Here is a 20,863-nt window from a genome sequence, read left to right as displayed (position 1 = left end):
TTCACTTAAGTTTGATTTTTAGAGGTGCTTCACTTTCTAATAAGTTGTCATTTAATTAAATAAATAATCTTCCTCAATGCAGTTTCCCAGTAACATACATATATGTTAGAAGAAAAGTGCCCATTTTGCTAAGCACAACAATCTGAGTTCGCATAATGAAAATCCTCATCACTGTGTGTAATCTGTGGAAAATGAAGGTGGAGTGGAAACCTTAATTTAAAAAGGCATTTCTAAGAGTGGAGTACAATAGCAGAAAAGATAGCTGCAATGTATACAAGCTTCTTAGTTATATTTGTACGTGTGGTTTGGTATGGGCTTGTTGGTTAATGGCAAAAGATATCTGTGCAAATCCTGAGCTGAAATCTTGCTACTAAAAAACTTTTTCAAGTTTTCCATTTGAGAATACAGTGTCACAATTATAGCAACCGGGATAATTAAGCTGCGTAAAACAGAAACTAACATTTTCTGACTCAAGAAATAAGAAATTTTGAAGAAGCAAAAATGAAGGTTGAAGTGCTAGCTGCAGAACCTAAAATACTGTTTTTCCTGTTCCAAGTGCAGAAACTCAAAATCAAAATAAGTCAGTGTTCACTACTAACATTTGTAAATACAAACATTTCTGCAACACCATCAGAACACTTTCTGGAACAAGATGGCAGTGAACACCACAAAATCTACACTAACAATTCACCACAAAAGGAAATCAGTGCAGTTCACGAAGCACAGGTGATTTTTCATGCTAATACATACTACCAAGATGGTGGAGTGCTGCATTTTATACTAGCTGAATCTTCCAAGTGGTCTTCTAACATAACCCAAGGTAGAGCACATTGCAGTAATGCTCCCTCAAATGGCTCTATGACTGTGTAGTTCCCCCATAATGCTGACTAGATCTCTTGTAGCAGTTGTGTTAGGATTTTGAAAGCTTTTGTTGTTCAACATTTAAATGTTCTTCTTTGGAGAAAGATTTTCTTTCCCCACAGTCAGACACAGGCGAGATTTTACAGATTTATCCAACATAAACTTTGTCAAAGCAGACCAAATTCATCCTTGGTGTAAATGCAATAAAGCAAAGTGACCAGGGATAAGTAAGATCCACCCAATGCATTTATTTTGTCTCAAGCTATAACTACAAATCAAACCATTCCATGACCTGTGTCCTGAATATCTAAAAGATCACCTAAAGCTCTAGGATAAAGATTACAGTCGACAACTGTGCTCTTCTGGCACAATGGAACTTTCAACAAGAAGTGTAAAGCTTATTTGTGTAGGACCAGAACTTTCTCCTAAAGTAGGGACCGAGACTGTGCAATGAACTCCCCTGGAACTCAGGACCAGCATCACAAACTTCACCACTTTCCATCTAAGTGCAAGGTGCATTTCTTTGACCTTGCTGTCTTTAACACTCACACAGCAACAGTACATTTATACTGAGAAAAGATATTACCAGAACAAGGCACTCTGCTGCGCAGGCTTCTCCCTCCCCAGGGAGAGGATGAGAAAACAAACGATGTAACAGATACTAGTTACATTGTTTACTGTACTACTGGAAGGCTCTCAGAAACTACAGTGATGAATATGGTATACAAACACATATGGCATAAAACAGAACATTATAATTTCCCTAGAAGAATGCTTCTCATGATTTATTGGGGGCAGCTTTGCTCTTTTTGGAAAAAAACATCATTTGAAGAACAAGCAGTATGGAGAGATAATAAGCCATACATATTGGTCTCCCAAGTCCCCCTAATCACATCACTACCGAAGCCACACTGGAACCTCAGGAAGGCTAATAGGAACAACTACACAGAACAAGTGGTTCACCAAATACCTGCAAATGTAGCCAACTACAACAGGTTCACTTCCTTAAAGTAGCCACAAAAAGGAATATCTCCCATGACCACAGGAAAACCTACACTTCCTGCTGGTTAACAGACAGTGATACACTCCTAAAGGAGTGCAGGACAATGGGTAACCCCACCACTACAACCATTCTCCTGAAATCACTTAATTCCACTAGATGAGACAGATGGGCAAAAGCCTCACAGAGCCTAGATTTTACCCACTCAAATAGGAAAATCTGGAGGCTTCTCTGTAAACTTGGTGTTCCTAATCCTCCACAAAGCAGAGTGCCACATATGACTGCCACCCAGAATTCCACGGCTCAAATAAATCATCACAAAAGTAAAATGAAGAAAGAGCTTCATCGCTCCCTGCCCAACAACACTGAATCCATCAAAGCCATTAACTAGAAAAGAAGTGGATAAGGTCGTAACTCTCAACAATCTATGCAAGACTGCAGGCCCAGACAGTATCTTCCCAGAATTTCTGAAAAGCCTAGATAAGCATAGCCATGACTGGCTGACACCCTTATTTACCAACAAGCATGGCCTTGGCCAAATGGTATGGAAGCGAGCAAAGCTCACTGCCATCCAGAAACCAGAGACAGAAGCCTGCATTCTGAAAATCTACTGGCTAATATTATTACTATGCATAACATACAATATCTTGGAAAGACACTTACTCCAGAGACTTAAAACCATCTTTGAGGACTACAACCTTACAGAGTAATCCAGATTTAGCCTGGGACAAAGCACCTGCAATCAGGTAATCACACTGACAACCTACATGGAACCTGGCTATCAAAGTGAGCTCAAAATGAACAGTGACCTTTGTGGCCCTATCCTCAGCATGCAAAATGGTTTGGCGAGATGGCCTGCTTAGAAATTGTCAAAATAGTGTATGCAGAACAACACTGTGTGCACTGAAAGTCATGTCACCAAAGATTTCTGTACACTAATGAAACAGACTAGCAGACCCTGTCTACTAAGAACAGGTTCCCACAGATATTTATCTTGGCACCATCACTCTTTAATATTTGTATCAGCAATATGGCACTGACCCAGACACACATTTTTGGACAGCGGATGATCTCACATTCATCATCCAAGTGAGCACTTTTACCCAAGCAAAATGCATCACAGAAGCTCTGAAAAAACTGGGGGGTATTATTGATTATGGAGACTGACCAAACCTTCAAAAAAATAACTGTCTCCGCATTCCATCTGAGCAACCACCATACAAAGAAGCACCTAAATGTCACTTTCTGCTAAATTAAATTTAGGCACAAGGATTTCCTGAAATATCTTGGAGTGGTTCTGGATCGTAGCCTCACATACAACATCTGACAAAGACCACTGCCAGAATAAAGGCTAAGGATGATAAAATCTACAAATTAGCTGGGACCAACAGGGAAGCAGATGCTCACACTTTACAGACAGCCATCTTGGCCCTTGTCTTCTCAGTAGCTAAATACTGCACACTAGTATGAACAGAATGTATATAAGAAACTTGTTGACATGCAATTGTTCATTGCTATGGGAATTGTCACAGGAGTGCTGAAGTCAACAACAGTCTCAAGACATTGCACATATCTCCCATCATCCCTCCAAAGAGGAGCAGCAATAATACAACACTATGATAATGTAATAAACAAATCCAGATTTGCCCATTTATGAAGATTTCTAAACTTGCCCCCCACAACCCACCTGAAGATGCTGTGTTAAGTCCAGGAACCCTGTCTGAGTAGCAGCCAAAGCTCTTAAAACTTGGGACTGTCATCAAAAGACAACTGGCCAAGGCTGTGAGAAGACAGCAGGATCAAGAACAGATTATGCATATTACAGACCAACAATTTGGCTTCACCGTGCCATCTAAGATATGGATCACAGTGAACCATGTCGGAACCTCACACAGGTGATGCAAATATCTACTATACAACTAGAAGAAGGATAAACCAATATGTGAATGTGGAGAAGACATCCGAACTATAGAACACCTAGTCAACTGCTGTCCTCTAAGATCCTTCTCTGGAGGGACAACTTTGGTTCACACCATGTCACTACAAGCCACAGAGCGGATGACAAACTTGAATGTCAACCTTTTATGTTGCTTTTCAAGTTGCCACATGAAAGAAAACAATAAATCACTTTCCATCCTGCATTTATATGGGTTTAACAACCAGATCAAGAAATACATGGTTGAATCTTGTCCAGTTCTCAGCTAGGATCTTGGTTGTGGCAGAGAGCTTTAAAGGTGGGAAAGCTAATGGTCAAAATAGGGATCCCTAGGTATTGAGATCTTGTATCAACAGAAACCAGAGTACTTCCTGGGAAAACACCGTCTCAGAAACATTTTAAGTCAGTCATCTTTGTGTTTCACAAGGTATGACCTTAACACATCACTAAAGACATGTCTACACTGCATTGTAATCCCAAGGTTAGTGGGACTCCAGTCGACTGACCTGTGTTAGGGAACCCTGAGCCTGAGCATCTACATTGTGTTTTAACCCTACATTAAAGACTTCTCTAATCCATGCTTGAACCTAAGGATCTAGCATCCACACTTCAGTGCACAGAGCCAAGTCAAAGTAAACATATACCAGAGTTCCTAGTGCACTCCTGAAATGTGTCCACTCTAGCCCTAGGGCCATGATGCACTGTGGGAAAACTTTTCCTGCAATGTGCAGGGTGAGCAATAGTTTGAGCAGCCCGACAATACAACCTGCTGAACAGTCATTTTGGTCTGTGCGCTCCCAGTTAGTAGACCCAGCAACATGGAGGAGGCACCTTTTGACAAACTCCTCTTGCTTCCACTTTCACTCCTGCATAACTGACAGCACATTCACGAGGTGCCAGTTTCAACGGTGTTTTCTGTCCCACCAAAGGTATCTTACAGATTTCCTGAGGGAGCGGCAGGAGGAAGCAGAATACCCTGGCATCGCAGATTTGCACTGGCAGATGCTAATCAGCATAACTGGTATAGCCACTGATGCCTCCTACGTAGACTGCTGCTTCTGGCACAGGGCCACAAGCACAGCCTGGTGGGACAATGTTATCATGCAGACCTGGGAGGACCAGCAATGAGTCCAGAACTTTCGCATGAAGAAAGCTTCATTTCTGGAGCTTTGTGAACAGCTCACCCCCCCCCAACCCTCCAAATATGAAGAGAGACATCCGAGGGCAGCCTTGCCGATCCAGAAGCGGATTGCTATAACCATCTGGAAGCTGGCTATCCCAGACTGCTACAAGTTCGTTGCCAACCAGTTTAGGGTTGGAAAGTTGACTGTGAGTAAAGTAGTGGCTGAGACAATTGAGAGGCTTACCCCAAGGTGGCTTGCATTAAAGATATTCCATAGGTAATTGCTGACTTTGGGAGAATGGGGTTTCTTAATTGTGCTGGGGCCATTGATGCGACTCATGTTCCCATAGTTTACCCTCCTCAAGGAGCACATGAGTACCTAAACTGCAAAGGGTCCTCATTAGTTATGCAGGCACTAGTGGACTATAGAGGCAGATTTCTGAACGTCAGCGTTGTTTGTACTGGAAAAGTTTGAGATGCCAGAGTTTCTTGCCACTTGAGAGTCTGCATTCATGGCCACACTCAGACATTATTCCCATGAAATGACATTGACATAAATGATATTGCTTTCCCCATTGCTATTCTGGAGGACCCCCACATACTCCCTTTTGCCTTGGCATTTGAAACCATTTCAGAGACCCTGGCAAAGGTTTAATTACACGCTCAGCACATGTAGAATGGTTGTTGAATGTTTTTCTGGCAGATTAAAAATCACATTGGAGGTGTCTACAAAGTCATTTGAATGCCAGTGTCATCAATGCTGTCAATTATTGTCCCTTGTTGTGGTCTTCACAGCCTTTGCAAAGCCAGAGGTGAGCTATTTCCCCCTGATTGGGCCTCTAATAGCAAGGGGATACTGGATCAGTACCCTCATCCAGAAAGTACAGCTGCCACTGTGGGAGCTAGTTGCACCGGGCACCAGAAGTCACAGATGCTGTGTTCTCACATGGGGTTGAAGGTGGCAGGGGGGGATTGATGAAGGAAGGCTTATGAGCCTGCATGGCCCTAAGGAAGAGGAGGAATAGTACCTATAAGAATGTGCTTGTGGGGAAAAAGTGGCTTATTACTTTCTTGGGGGGGGGAGGGGGGAGAAGGGGTGTAGGCTGGATTGACATGCAATGTAAGTCTGAATGACATGATGAATAATGAACTTCGGGGGGGAGGGGAGAGACCAGAATGGGTGTACAGCCAGTTAATTGAAATGTGAATTGATGTATCTTATCTAAATAAAAGAAGCACTGGTAAGCAAACCTATTAATTTTTCTTTAACATTTTTTAGCTTTACTTTCTCAAGCCATAATTCTATGATGCAATGCAGTATCAATAAATGTTCTCGAAAATATAACAGGCTTTATTTGTAAACATGTTCTAAAATAGTAAAACGTTCACACAGCGTTGGGCAGGCCAGCTGCCATTACAAAACCACACATCCAAAAGGGCAGGAAATAGTTAATACATGACATAATCCCCCTATCGCTACATGTTCCCTGGCCCAATATTCTCCTGTTCCTTCTTTACATTTTCCCCTCACTCTGTGGTGGTGGTGAGGGGGGGATATTTCCACCAGACAGGGGTTGAAGGTGGCAGGGGGGGATTGATGAAGGAAGGCTGCACAGGTTTTAGTTGCCCAGCCATTCATGAGTCCTGAATGCATAGGCCACCCCAAAACAAAATTATCTAAGTTACTGCTGGACTGAGGGTATGTTGCAGGAACATCATGCCATGGAGTTGGAGAGGCACCTGGAGAGGGTACTCTTGCAGCCATTATGGACAGGAGTTGCTGAAATAGTTCTCTCTGTTGAGCTCTGTCCTCCTCCCTTAGCCTTCCTATGCCAGGCACTGCTTTGCAACTGCCTGCTCCCTAGTTGAAACCTGTCCTCCACCTGAACAGCAAACCTCAGCCTGTCCTCCTGCCTGTCATCATGCCATAGTTCCAGTCTTTTGTCACTCTTCTTCTGGTACTGGACTTGCTGGTCTGCCCTCTCAAGAACATCAACCATAACTTCATCATGAAAACAATTCCTTTTGAAACATGAAGGTACGTTGAGCCAGGGATCAAGTTCCTGAAGAAGAGCGGGGGTACATAGGTTGAGGGTCCTGAAATAGGACATGAAAGAGGATAACTGTCTAAGCTAGAGCACAGAATTAATTTTTGTGGAATCTCAAGGACAAAATGTAACATTTCTAAAGTGAACCAACATATAATGTAAAGGGGATGCTTCAGTCCTCAGACTCTCTCTGGATACAGCCTTGTTAATCACAATCATAGAAGTGCAGAAACAATGGTAAGTTTAAAATTATAACCCTTTTTTGTGTTTCATAAAATTTTCCTAATTTCCATGGGGGATGGAGGGCTGGTGTCTATAGTGCCTTTGCTGCAAAAGGCTTTTTCTGTCATTTCAGGCCTTCTATATTGCGAAAGACAACTGTTCTTGTGGTACCCTATTGGCAGAGGGAGATGTTACTCCAAGCGGCTGGAGGGAAACCTGCAGTTTATGCAGCTGAAGTATTCAAACATATAGTGACCAAACAGCAAATCTGTTAGTGGAGCGGACTAGTCAGCTATACAGAGGGAGGGGCCTAGAAAATACCCCCTTCCCTGCAATGTGATTGACTATCTGGAGTCCTGCTTCAGGAAAAGTTTGCAGCTATCAGCAGCCAAGATTGGGTCATAAGCCATGAGGGAATTAACATGACGCTGTGTTAGCTCACATGTGGTTTACTCTATTATTGCTAAACACGAACATTCTGAAATCTGCAGCTTTCCTCCACCCATCACCTGGCATAGTTCTGGGGGAAAAAACTGACACCCCACTCATACTTTGGAGAAATGATTTTGTGATCCACAGACTGCATGGATTACCTCTAACTGAAATGAACTAAATTTGGAAATAGAATGCTGTTTCCCAAATACAACACACTCAGTTCACTGTTGACAGGCTGCTCCAGGGACCCCAGAGGAATGATAATACAGTGACAAATTTATTACTGAAAGGAAAATATGAATGACCCTAGCAAACATCTGTGACTTAACAGTTAAAATAACAACCGTTTATGAATGTTTGAAATTCCAAGTTGCCATTTTGAACTCCACTTAGTGGGGGAAGTGGTGACACCAAGGCACTGTGATACAATCTGCCATTGGTGGCCGCACACTGCTAGCTGGGGCTCATCATTTTTGCATTGCTTCTTACAGCAGAAATCCCTCCCATTACTGTAATAATAAACTGTAAATTTCGGTCATACACTTACTGGGCTCTGGGGTGGCTTCTCTCTCCACCAGGTTTTCTGCAGACTCGGCAGCGAGCTGTTCCTTGAGGGTGGGGGGGGGGGGGGAAACCAAACAGTTCTTCTAAGTAGGGACCAAGAATTTGTTATTGATCCTGATCCGCAGCCTGCTCTAGGAATGATTTCATTAAAAGGGAACTTCATGCTCCTTACTGGGAGCCTAGTGCTGGCTCCCATCAGTCCCCATGCTGAATTCAGGGACCAAGAGGGTACAACCTCGCTGACCAGATCTTCATGAAATACAGTTGGGTCTGTGTTGGGTACAGTGCCCAAAACCTTGTAAAAGTCATCATAAAGTGGGCATGTTGTTGACCAGTTGCCCGAGGTGTGGTTCTTATCCCTGGTCTTCTGCTACTTGCTCTTCGGCTTCTTAATATGCTCCCTGCACTGATCACCTGTCCGGACAATCTCCAGACCTGCCAACTTTTTAGCTATCTGCTAGTATGTGTGGTCATTTTTGGTGCTTCTGCTGAAGTCCACAGTTTTACTTGCTTCACATCAGAAATTCACCAAAATTTGGCTGTCCTCCCATGACCATGAAGCAGCTCACTTTGAAAAAAGCTTGATGGCTTACTTTCCATTGCAAACCCAGGAGGTTCTCTGATACTGTGCTTTCAGTCTGGTGATCAGAAGAGAATGGGTTTACGATTATCTGTGTTGCTGCCATTCACCAAGGGGTATGGCTTCCATTTTCAATAAAGTGGGTTGCAGATTGTTGGAACTAAGAGAGGACTAAGGAAATTGTCCCATGGAATTGTGGGATACTTCTGGCAGACTCCCAGGACCTTAGTAAAGTGGGGCTGCATCTATGCTGCAAAGCAATAGGGCTGGGACCCTGGATCTTAGATTGACTTTAACTTGGACCCTCTAGCCCTGCAGGGTCCTGGGACCCTGGGTTTGAACCCTGGGTTAGCACAATTGTAGTACAGACGCAAGGGGGAGTTCGGCTTGAGCAGGGGCTTACGTTGCAGTGTAGACATACCATATAAGGTCTTGTGCATGCTGGTGCAAGACTTGTGCATGCTTACTCTCTTTCATTCATGCTCTGTTTTGATTAAACAAAAAGCAAAGAGATAAAATCATAAGAGCATGCTTACCATAGTTTTTACCCAGGACTCATTTCTTGGCTACATTTATACATTCCATTTTTGCTTTAGGATTTTCATAACTCTTTATTTTTCTGAAGCTTAGACATACATATCATATTCTATATGCTGTATATCTATTATACACAAAATATCAGAAGCCCATCAGTGTTGACAGACTCAAAAATCTAATACTAAAAAAAAAAAAAAAATCACCCCCCAAAATTCTACATTTTTGAGACTAATTTCTCTTACAAGAAAGGCAGACTATTACTCCAAACCAGGAGGTGCAATAACTTCTCCTGAGCTACAGCTTTAATAAGCAACACAAACAAAACCCAATATGTACCAGAATCACAGATACATCCTACACCATTTATCACTGCTGGCTCTATGTTTCAGAGCCAGCAGGGGTCTGAAGTTGGTAAAAATCTTACATTCAGACATTTGGAAAGCAGGATTTTAGTCAGTTTCAGTTCCCTTCTGATTCACAGGAAAGGAGCTGATATCAGAGTTGATGGACTATGCAATGGGAGTGCATTTATCAATAAACATCATCCTGGATGATGATGTTGTCCAAGTTGCCCAACTCCTGATATGGAATGTTAACACTGCTGTAACTCTTTTTTGATGTTTTTACAATGAAAAAAGATATTTTAGAACAAAATGTGTCATTTCTAAATTGGGGTGGGGTGCTTGCATTTTGGAAATCATCCTACCTCTTTAAATAATATGTATCTAATTGATATTCCAACCTTAAAAGGGGTTCAGGAAAGCTGAAGTTAAAGTCGACTTAAACCCCAAAACATCCACTGAATTGCATCACTAACCAGGCTTTTTCTTCCAGGGAAGGGTGCGAGGCAAAGAAGAGAAAGGGTCATTGAGCACAACGTGTTCATTAACTTAACTTCTTTCCAAGAGCTCTCACTTCCCAGTTTAATCAAGACACTAAAACAAACCGTTCATTAACGTAATTGATACCACAGATCCTGTACAATTCATGATGCAGAACGATCTAAAGTGTCTTTAATGAATGAATAACTGCCAAAGGATTTCAAGAGGCAGAGATAAAGGAATTACAAAAAAAGTTAGATAAGATATTTCTTTGCTGAATGCCCTATGCAACCTGGTTAATACAAGCTGTCAACATTACATCTTTTACTCATAATGCTCAAAAAAGGCAGCCTTATTTTTTTATTTCCTGAAGTTTGTCATTTTAAAATTGGATCCTTAATAGTACTAAGTTTCTACTACTATTTTTAATTGATCACTGAAAGTTAGCGCATGTATTTATCTAAAGCAGCGGTTCTCAAACTGTGGGTCATGACCCTGTTTTAATGTGGTCGCCAGGGCTGGTGTTAGACTTGTTGGGGCCAAAGCCGAAGCCTGAGCCCCACCACCCAGGGCTAAAGCCAAAGCTCTTGAGCTTTGGCTTTGACCCTCCCCAACCCCAAGGGCGGCGGGACTCAAGTGGGCTCAAGTTTTGGTTCTGCTCCTGGGATCATGTCGTAATTTTCGTTGTCAGAAGGTGGTCGCGGTGCAATGAAGTTTGAGAACCCCTAATCTAAAGGACCACAACAATACAAAAGTTACCTAAGCTTCCAATTGTTTTTGTGAATGACTGAAAGGTTTGGAGTTAACTGTCTTAGACTGGAATAGCTAAGGGTTTTTTTTAACTACAAAAAAGCATTATCTAGACAATGTTAAATATTCATAATTTAAAATCTTACCTTAATAGACAATAGCTTACATAATTACAGCGCATATGCTACATGTAATAGAAGCTTATAGAAATACTGTGCACGTATGCAATAGCAATTAAGATCAGAAGAGTGTACTTTGGGATTTTCTGAATATATATTTCCACAGAACCAAAAAATCCAAAAGACAAAAAAATCCTAAACTGGAGTTACGGTTTAAAAAGAAAAATTACAGAAAATTAAGAGGAAAACAATTTGGAGACCACTATTGAATTAAAAAAAAATGTGTAATGCCAAGAAACAACGAGTTAAGGTTAATTATAAGAAGTCTGAAAATCTGGAAATGCACAGCTGGAGTCATCCAAACCACCTTTGCTCTATCCCCGATGACCAGCACTCTAGGCCCCTGCCATTTGTGGCACATGCAAGTTTGATATTTGTATCTCAGTTTGACAAATCCTGAGGGGATTTGGTCCTAGTGAATCTTGAAAGTGTAACTAAGGATTTTAAGAAGTTTGCCAACTCTAGATATCTTAAATCTACACTATTCTAAGAATGTCCCTGGAATTTGTATTAAGATTCAAGCTTGTGGTTTTTGTAGATGCATCTTAAATAGAAGTACATGATCCTCACATAGAGTGTCTGTGATACACCAGATTATCACTATTTAATACTCTGAATGCTTTGATAGGTCAGTTGTACTTCTTTTCAGTCTTGTAAGAAGAGCACACAAAATTTCCCATGGTACCGTCTTAAATCCAGTATATTTTCAACTACAGACTACTGTATAAATAGCCTGAAAAATTAGTTATATGGATTACAGCACCAACCACTATGTATTAAGTGCTTTCTACACAAACCTGAAGAGAAGTCCCTGTTCTGAAAAGCTTACATGTTGCTGCTACTGCAGCTAACTTGAACTAAGCTATACTTCATTGTTCACAAGCAACGAGTAATTTACTGAGCTACTCATGTACAAAATTAAAGCTGCATACATCCACAGTTGTCATAAACTATTAAAGTGTCAATACAATATCAAAAGTCTCAGGATGTGGTAAGATAACAATCCTACATTTTCATTTGGAATTGCTCATGTATAAGGCATTCATATGGATTTCAATAGGCAGGATTTTTAGCTCTTCCAGCATAAATCTGTGGATATATTAATATTTTAGTAGGTTAATTAAGTACCATTTGGTGGGATATATTCTGCCTACCTTATCAAAGCTTATTTTTGTGGATTTATAGTTCCTACTATTAGCATTGCAGCTGTCTGAGGTTCAAGCATAAAGTTACATGCAGCATTACGCACATTTTTAGAATCATAGAATCATAGACTATCAGGGTTGGAAGGGACCTCAGGAGATCATCTAGTCCAACCCCCTGCTCAAAGCAGGGCCAATCCCCAATTTTTGCCCCAGATCCCTAAATGGCCCCCTCAAGGATTGAACTCACAACCCTGGGTTTAGCAGGCCAATGCTCAAACCACTGAGCTATACATGCATACACCCAGCATCGACAATACAATAGATGCATTGGATCTATGCACATATTTTGTAGTTTGCATCAGCTCCATGCACGTTTATTAACATATAATGCTTGCATTATATGTACCAGATAAGAACGCCACCTAAATCAAGCTGGACTCCCTCACTCTTTAAATAAGGGCTCAATGGTGGCATTCAGCCACAGCCTTGTGTTGCCACAGCATTGTAAAGCATTCTCCTAAACCTCTGTGGGTGTATTAGAGGGAGAGAAATCTATGACACCCCACTAAGTGGTGTGTCACACTCCTGTTTTTCCCTCTTTCCCCTCTCCCATAAAGGCTTGACATCAAAGTTAGCCAGCGTGGATGGCTGCAAAGCCATGATCTTCCCTACTCCTCCCCCTTTTTTGAGGGGGAGCTTGTCCTAGGCAGGAGCCACTTAGCAATAGCACCTGCACCTCCACAGGCATAGGAGCTGCAACTCTATCCTACCCATGCAGGAAGTGCAAGGGGGAAGAAGTACCTTATGCTTCCAACCACACTGCACAGCTGCATAAGGGGCAATCTACAGTCCAGCCCCAAAATAGTTAGCTCCTCCATCCACCCAAAAATTAGAAGTGCTTCCCCCTTTTTGAAATTTCCTCTGATATTCTAATGGTTTTGAGCTATAAAGGGGAAAAATAAAGAAATTTCAAGTAGTCAGAACACCCATGCCTCAAAAATGCCTTGGCCAGTTTCTCCTTAAACTACCTAGAAAGAGTTTTGTCCTGACAGAGGATCCTGCATGCAAGGTTCCACTTATGGTTAGAATGTGATGAAATAATGTAAGGAGAAATCAACTTTCACTATATCATTAATATTTCCAAATCCATATAAATATGGAGATAGGTATGCAACCCCATGCTCTATGAGCTCCTACACAGTTTTCCAGTGATATAAATGTGCACTAATCAATGCATCAAATATACTTAAAAACAAACAAAATAAGATGTCTTAAAAACAGACATAGTATTCAAGCCCCACCCAGTGCAGCCCTTGCTCTCCCTAAATGCCTGAAAAATTAATGTCCTTGCAGTATGTAACTGAAAATTCATAAAACATTTGTTACATATACTTGTGCAGGTAGTTTGTTGTGCACATGCAAAAAAGTAAATCCACTATTTTTTTTTATATCTGCACAATGCAGACATCCAAACATGTTTATTGTAAGTTGGGAAAAATAAAAGAAAAAATTACTCCTATACTGACAAGTTATGTCTTTTTTTAAAAACTTTGTTACAGTAGTTGTGAAAAGGGCAAAGAGAAAAGAATATAGTAAAGCAAGATGAGTGCACATGCTGCATCTTATTATTTGTAAAACTATTCCAGCTTTCCAAAATAAAAGAAATTGGAGTGTGTGTATACACAAATAAACAAGCCTATCATTTCATTGACTATTGCACATAAAGCAGGATTAAAACAGCTGCATTTCATATATTAATTACTGATTTAGTTCCATATATAAACAACTTCAGAGGACAAGTGAATTTTCCATAATACTTCTTGGTCAAAGATTTAGTAACTTTGGTAAAGAAAGTATTTCAATATAAACACTTGAGCCTTGTTACTACAGAACCAGCATCACCACAAACTCCAAAATTATCTCGCAAACATTTTGATATCACACACAGAGCAGTTTTTAAATTTTACATCCAAAGTTATTATTCTTATTCAATATAAGGTAAATTACATTTGAAAAGAAATGAAATGACAACTGCTTAGATCCACCAGCTACTTTCACTCCTAGAAGTTGCCTAGTCTATTTCTCAACACCCCAGGTGAATTCCACACATATGTCCACTCACCATGGACTCTGGGTGTCATTGTGGTGAGGGAGAACTGGAGTTCTGTTAAAGAGTGGAGGGGATGGGACAGCAGTTTCTGGAACAGGGAGAGGAAGCGGAATAAGAAAGTAACTATGGCTTAGGACAAACCATAAAAATATTCAGATTGCAGTTCCTCTTCTACTTCATTTCCCCCACCACCAAACTGAAACCCCACTGACCGCAAAGAATGATCCCGCATATAGTCCTGCTCCTTCCATGCCCCTCACACACAACTGCTTCTCCTCTGGTGCCACCAATCATAGCCCTCCCTGTCCAAAACTTCCTACTATGCCAACTCTCCACTATACTCAACACCAATCACCCCCCACCCCGCCCCTGCAAAAACACCCCCTGCAGCCTTTCCCTCCTCTCTACTTCCTGCTTAACATTAACTTTTACATAATTCCTGCATGCAAAGAAAGCTCTGTAGAATTTAAAGAGCTCACTGAGATTAAGTAAACTGGTTTATTGCACAGCTGCAGTGCTGTCTCTAACCACCAGTTCTCTTCCATGCAGTCCATGGACGAACTTTGCAAGGAAATTTGTTTTAAAGCGTTGTTATATATAGCCATTCATAACTAAAATCCTGAAGGGCCCATCAAGGATACATTTAGAACATAAAAATCATTGATCAAGATTTTCAGAAGTGACTTGCGATTTTCTGTGCTCAGCTTGACACACTTTAAAGGGGCTCTTTTAAGGTATCTTGAGCTAGGTACAGGAGAAAAAAGCAAAGCAATCACTAGTAACCTTTGGAAAATCTTGGATCCCACTTCTACAACAATCATGGTTAGAGCTCAGCCTTATTTACTAAATACTTTGTACTAATGTGACTTCCTTCTAAGGTTCAAAACACACTTGAACCTCACAATTCCTGTATGGTAGGTATTCTTCCCATTGCACTGATGAAGAAATGGAAGCATAGAGAGAAAATAGACTTCCACAAAAATCACCCAGCAAGTCTGTGGAAGAGCTGAAACTAGAACCAAAGACTTCTATGTCCCCATTATATATCCTAAGTAACGTGTGACCAGTTTTCCCTTGTTGATTTATGACTGCATGATAAATCCTGAGCACAGGCATTTATAATAGAAACAGAATTGTTAATGTCTCACAAAAAATGGATATATATTCTATTTTAAAACCAACTTTAATTACCCTATTTTCTTTATTTTTTACTGTATATAAAGGAATAGGCCTGCATTTCTCCAAGGTATATCTGCTCCCACTGCTTATTCCTCACAAGAACTACAACGTAGACATCCAAACATGTTTATTTTAAGTTGGGAAAAGAAAAGAAAACTACTCCCATGCTACACAGACATCAGTTGTGATGTTACAGGGCTGATTATTCCACACTTTAAATAAAGGGCAAGAGCTATTAAAAAGAAACCTGTTCTCATTAAAGTTTTATAATAATTAACTAAAAATGAAAATCTCAAAAAATACAGGACAGATTATCAGGATTATTTCTAAACTAAACATATTTGAAGTAGTCCATTTCATATCAACAGTTTTTATGATTTTAAAACAAGAAAAAAATTATTTGCCAATGCAAACAGGAGAAAGAACACAACTTCCAAATTTAGCAGTTATGAAAATCTGTATTTTTGTACTTAAATTCCCATGTAAATGAGCGGTAAGTATGCTTGCATTTAGAAGGAGGTTTCCAAATGTATCCCAGTTTAAATACAGCTAGAACACTTACATTTCAAAGATTCAGTAGCTCTTTCTGAATTCCAATAAAGGAATTAGAAGACCTATGGCTACATAGAAAGCAACTGCAACAGTAATGCTGCATTCAAAAAAACCAATGTTCTACAGCAAACCATTTTTTTCCTGGTTAAAATCATGCTGGTGATGTCTATGCCCTGTAGCTAAATAATTATTCATCTGAAATGGAACACTTCAAATGTGTTTAGCTTAGAAAAAATTCTGATGATCTATCCTGTGAAAAGGTGGCAGTTTTATCCATTACTTAGGTACTTCAACTGTAAACTAATACCTAAGCAGTGGATAAAACTGCCACCCTTTCACAAGCTCTCTGTAGCCATATATCTACATTTAATGTTGCTGGAAGACTAATTAGATGTTGGCTCAAATGGCCATTTGCCCATGAATCTTTTCTACTTAATATACTGGTAGCACAACAGCAGAACTAACTTTTACAGCCATATAAGATTTTTTTTTTCCCCCTCATACTTAAACGTACTCTAGTTTACTGTTCTACTTGATGCACTGGGCCAAATTACTGTACAGTATTCTACCCTCCAAAACCTGCCACTTAAAGTATTCAACTGTGTATCAACTTCTAGAGATAATCACAGTATATTTTAACAGCCCAAAAGAAAAGATGAAGCAATATCTACTCTTTCCTTCATGATTCCCTTCAACTCCAAGTGTATATTCTATAATAGAAATGTAAAAAAAATTCACCAGTGAGGTACAGTGCATGGACCATACTATATTCAGATACTGTCCATCAGCTGAACAGCCATTATTTTGCTTAAACTTGACACTGAAGATTTAATGTCTATGTGATTTTCAGTCTATTTCCATAATAAGTTTAACGGTATAAATATTTCAACTATGTATTTATAATGGATAAGGTATGGAAAGAGCGGATGTACTTGTGGCACTTTACAGACTAAAAAAATTTATTTGAGCATAAGCTTTCGTGAGCTACAGCTCACTTCATCGGATACATACAATGAAGTGAGCTTTAGCTCACGAAAGCTTATGCTCAAATAAATTGCTTAGTCTCTAAGGTGCCATAAGTACTCCTTTTCTTTTTGCGAATACAGACTAACACGGCTGCTACTCTGAAACCTGTCATAATATAAAGTGTTAAACATTCCTTCTCAATAGGAAGTTTCCAACAAATTCCACCACTTTCTGTTTTATTTCAACAAGTTGGTGGCCCATGTTACATTTATTGAATAATTCAAAATAACTATTGTCAAGACACAGAATTTCCTCAATGTTACTGTACTTCAAAGCCAGCAAAAGAAGAGTTAAAGAAAAAGGAGTAGCATTTGCTTTGAAACAACAGCTGAACTGAAGTGCCTTTTAAAATTTGCATATTTTATGTAATGGTCTAGTTGGAAGAGTTTGTCTCCAAGGCCTTGATCCTGGTCTCATTCCAGTCAATGGAAAAGCTCTGATTGACTTGAAGGATGCAGGATCAACACCTAAATCCCCATGAGTGTGTTAGATGGAAGATTATATGACTTCATTCTCTTTGGCCAATTAGGCTCACAGTTTTATCAAAGCCATTTTATAAGCACATATTGAACATACACACATACTAGTTCACTATTGTCAGATGAAAACTTTCCAAGATTATTCATATTTAGTAACTTCACACAAACTCACAATTATATACAGAATCACTACTACTCTATTGAGCTTTAATAATTATTGCGACATTCAATGCTGATATAGCCTTTGTAACTGAAATATAAGTAATCAAAGATTAAAAAAGCACTATTTTGGTTTTAATAAAATGAAAACTAATACATGAGCAATCAAAATAATTAACACTGAAATTTATCAAAGCATGTATTTGTCACATGCATGTCATCACTAGCTATCAAAACTCATCATTCAGTGCACAACCTCTCTGCAGAAAATCCAGACATGTATTGAACCTGCTCCATAAGGAGGAGGACTTTAGGGAAAAAAATTACAGGGAAGAAAACATGATCAGATCGTACTACCACCACTTCTAGAATGTCATTTGAACATTTCAACCACATATTTGAATGTGAATAAAATGTTCAAAGATTATAGAAAATAAGCCATCATTGTCAAGCTGATCAGAAGTTATTCTACTAATGTTGGTGTAGTTTGCTGTTTCTCTTTCCCATCAAAGAACCATGTCTGACATTGATGCAGTTTTCACTATGGACTCCCATAATGAAACAGTCCACTCCACACTCTTTATTAAATGTTAACATACCACAATGAAGTTTCAGTTAATGAATTTTAATTTGTTGCTCGACAATTAACATGGAATTTTATACTACAACTTACAATAAGGTCTCCATAATAAATAAGATCCTCACAGCAAAACCAGAAGAGATCAAAAATGTCTCAGCACCATTATGTAAATGCTTGATATTCTTCTTGTTGGCCAGCCTGAAAAGTAATGTGACAATGATCATTAACTTGCTTTTTTTTGTGGCCTTCAGAAACCTAAACAACAAATATGGTTTTATTTTCACATAAAAGTTATATTAAGACAAGTACTTCTCAGTGGAATTTTACATGAACTATTTGTTTCCAATTATTTTTGGATTACGTGAAACTATTTACATTGATAAGGATTCATATGCATTTTTGCATGTGCAATACATACTTTTTACCATACTGGTATTCTACACTTTCACAATATTTCTTCTCACTATGGTTCGATACAGTTTAACATATATTGTTCCAATCAAAATAACTCAATGACTGTGATATTTTACACTAAAATACCCCATCTTATTTTTCTAAGGACAAAAATAGTTACACATTCACTTAAAAATGATAGTAATAAAATTGTGATAGAAGATACAATTTACAAACATTTTCCAAGGCAAAATATGAACAAAGTAGCCTGAAAAAAAGGAAGCTGAATACATCAGGGCTCATTTTACTTCAGGTAGTAATTTCTGTGTTTGGTACTGACTGTACTTCAGCTGAAAGCGTGCTAGCAAAGACTGCCAGGGCTTGAAAAATAACCCACTTGCCAGTGATGAGCAGAAAACTTTCCTGGTGACTGTGGCATCTTATCAGTTTTCTCCATAATTTAAGCCTTTTTAAAAAAAGTTTCTACCCTTTATGGTTGCAAAGATACCCCTCCATATCTGAACCAGTGCTATGTTGTCTTACTGAATCTATCCAAAACAATGAGAGGTGTGAACTGACTTCAGTTCAAATCCTAGCTCTGCACTCAGCCAGAGTAGCCAGGTCCAATATTGGGAATTTCTGTAGGGCTGACAGAGTCATTCTTTTCCCTCATATTCCCAAGGCCACTGTACAGCAGCAGAGATACCATGTGGATGTTAGTTCAGCCACAGAATAGCCTCCTCCACATCATTTGCCATACTGTGAGAACAGAAGTGATGCACTGCCAACTAGATCCATCAGCACTTTATCCAAATACCTACTGTTCCAAGAGGTCCTCATGTCCCATACAGGCTCCCCAAAATCTTGTCCCATCCCCAGTGAGGTTGAACTACACTGTTTCCACTAGTGGATCTTATTTACTTTGAGGATTCTTAGAATTCTCCCACCACACTCCAGATTGGCAATAAGCATTTTTAATCACATCATTTAACACTGACCAGAGAAGGATGGGAGAATTTCAGAAAATCCTCAGTGTAGGCAGAGCCAAAGAGAGTCCTCTATAGCTGCAGAGAATGGGTGTAATATGTCCCTAAGAGTGATATGAATCATTTCCATTCATCTTAACAGAGTGTTTATTCTAAAGATTTTAACCTCATGAAGCTGTAATATAACTGGAACTTCACGGAAACTGCATTCCCCCCCCCCACACACTGTTGGGGACTAAGTCTCCAGCTTAGTAGGCTACTGGATGGTTTGCCAAGATCTGAACTTTGTTTAAACATTGTGGTGGTCACTACATTTAACTGAACAAGCTGGACAGAAATCTCCCAGCCCTCCAAAAAAAAGACAAACTACTTGGGGAAGGAGGGTTCTATATAGAGTGGTTCTCAGAAAAAAAAAAATCCATAACTGTCAGGGAAATTGTCTAGGAATAACCATTTAAATAGTTGTTGCCAGAACCACTTCAGCATGGACAGGAACAACTAGACCCAGAAACATAGTTTAGTATTAGTATGTTACTCTGTGAGCAGTACCAATGAGCATCACCAGTTTATCTCACAGATTTGATGTTACCCAAAGCAGCAACCCAATAACTGTGATACTGGTGGGAACAGGATTACTGAACAAACTGATTGTCAATTTGTAATACTGCTCAGGCAAAAAAAAAAAAAAAAAAATCCTGTAGAACATGAGGACAAAAGGTATTTGGTATGGATGTATAGAGCCGCCTAACATTACGTTCCAGGATTAAGACCCAGAAAAACCAGTCCTTTCATCTCAGGAGGGCCATCTTCTTCCTCTCTTCGAGAAGAAATGTCAAATAGGAAGAATAAATGGCTTTTTAAAACTTGCTGGGATAGCCCTATACTCAATGTAATTGAGCTATAAAGATGGATTTGAAAGCAACCAGTGTCGTCACATGGCTGGCATTCCAAAATCCTAAGATTGAGAGTGATCAGATGCTAGAAAAGAACCAGCAACCCAGGGGGAAATGTTTAACTGCTTCCCTTCAGCTGCAGCACTGTAATGCATTATTGTTCAAATCAGCCTTTCAGACACTGGAACCTCTTTTTCCTTATTCCTGCTTTAATTTTTCTCAGCCTCCACTAGCAGAAGCCTTGCTACCATTAATGACCAACAGCTTCTTTGCCTGACAAGCACTTTTAAACCCTAATGTTTCTG

General features: G+C 39.7%; 1 protein-coding gene across 6 annotated transcripts in view; it reads right to left on the bottom strand.

The window, feature by feature from the left end:
* Positions 1-20,863, bottom strand: part of LOC119843220 — a 51,327-nt gene that overhangs the window by 11,040 nt on the left and 19,424 nt on the right. For 3 of the 6 annotated variants that reach the window (XR_006275723.1, XR_006275725.1, XR_006275724.1), the window contains exons 11-12: positions 18,380-18,484; positions 6,251-9,253 (exon numbers count right to left, since the gene is read on the bottom strand). The exons of 1 other annotated variant lie outside the window; for it this stretch is intronic. Coding sequence is in view for 1 of the 5 variants with exons in the window: in XM_043497431.1 (XP_043353366.1) it covers positions 6,636-6,983; positions 8,173-8,233; positions 18,380-18,510 (540 nt within the window). In the remaining 4 variants the exon portion in view is untranslated. Of the gene's footprint in view, positions 1-6,250; positions 9,254-18,315; positions 20,572-20,863 lie in introns of those variants that run through there. 2 more of the 6 variants (XM_043497431.1, XR_006275722.1) reach the window with 2 other exon arrangements.

The sequence above is a fragment of the Dermochelys coriacea genome, chromosome 14, assembly GCF_009764565.3.
Source record: "Dermochelys coriacea isolate rDerCor1 chromosome 14, rDerCor1.pri.v4, whole genome shotgun sequence".
Lineage (NCBI taxonomy): Eukaryota > Metazoa > Chordata > Testudines > Dermochelyidae > Dermochelys > Dermochelys coriacea.
The sequence above is the reverse complement of the archived record's forward strand: the minus strand, read 5'-3'. Positions and strand labels throughout refer to the sequence as shown.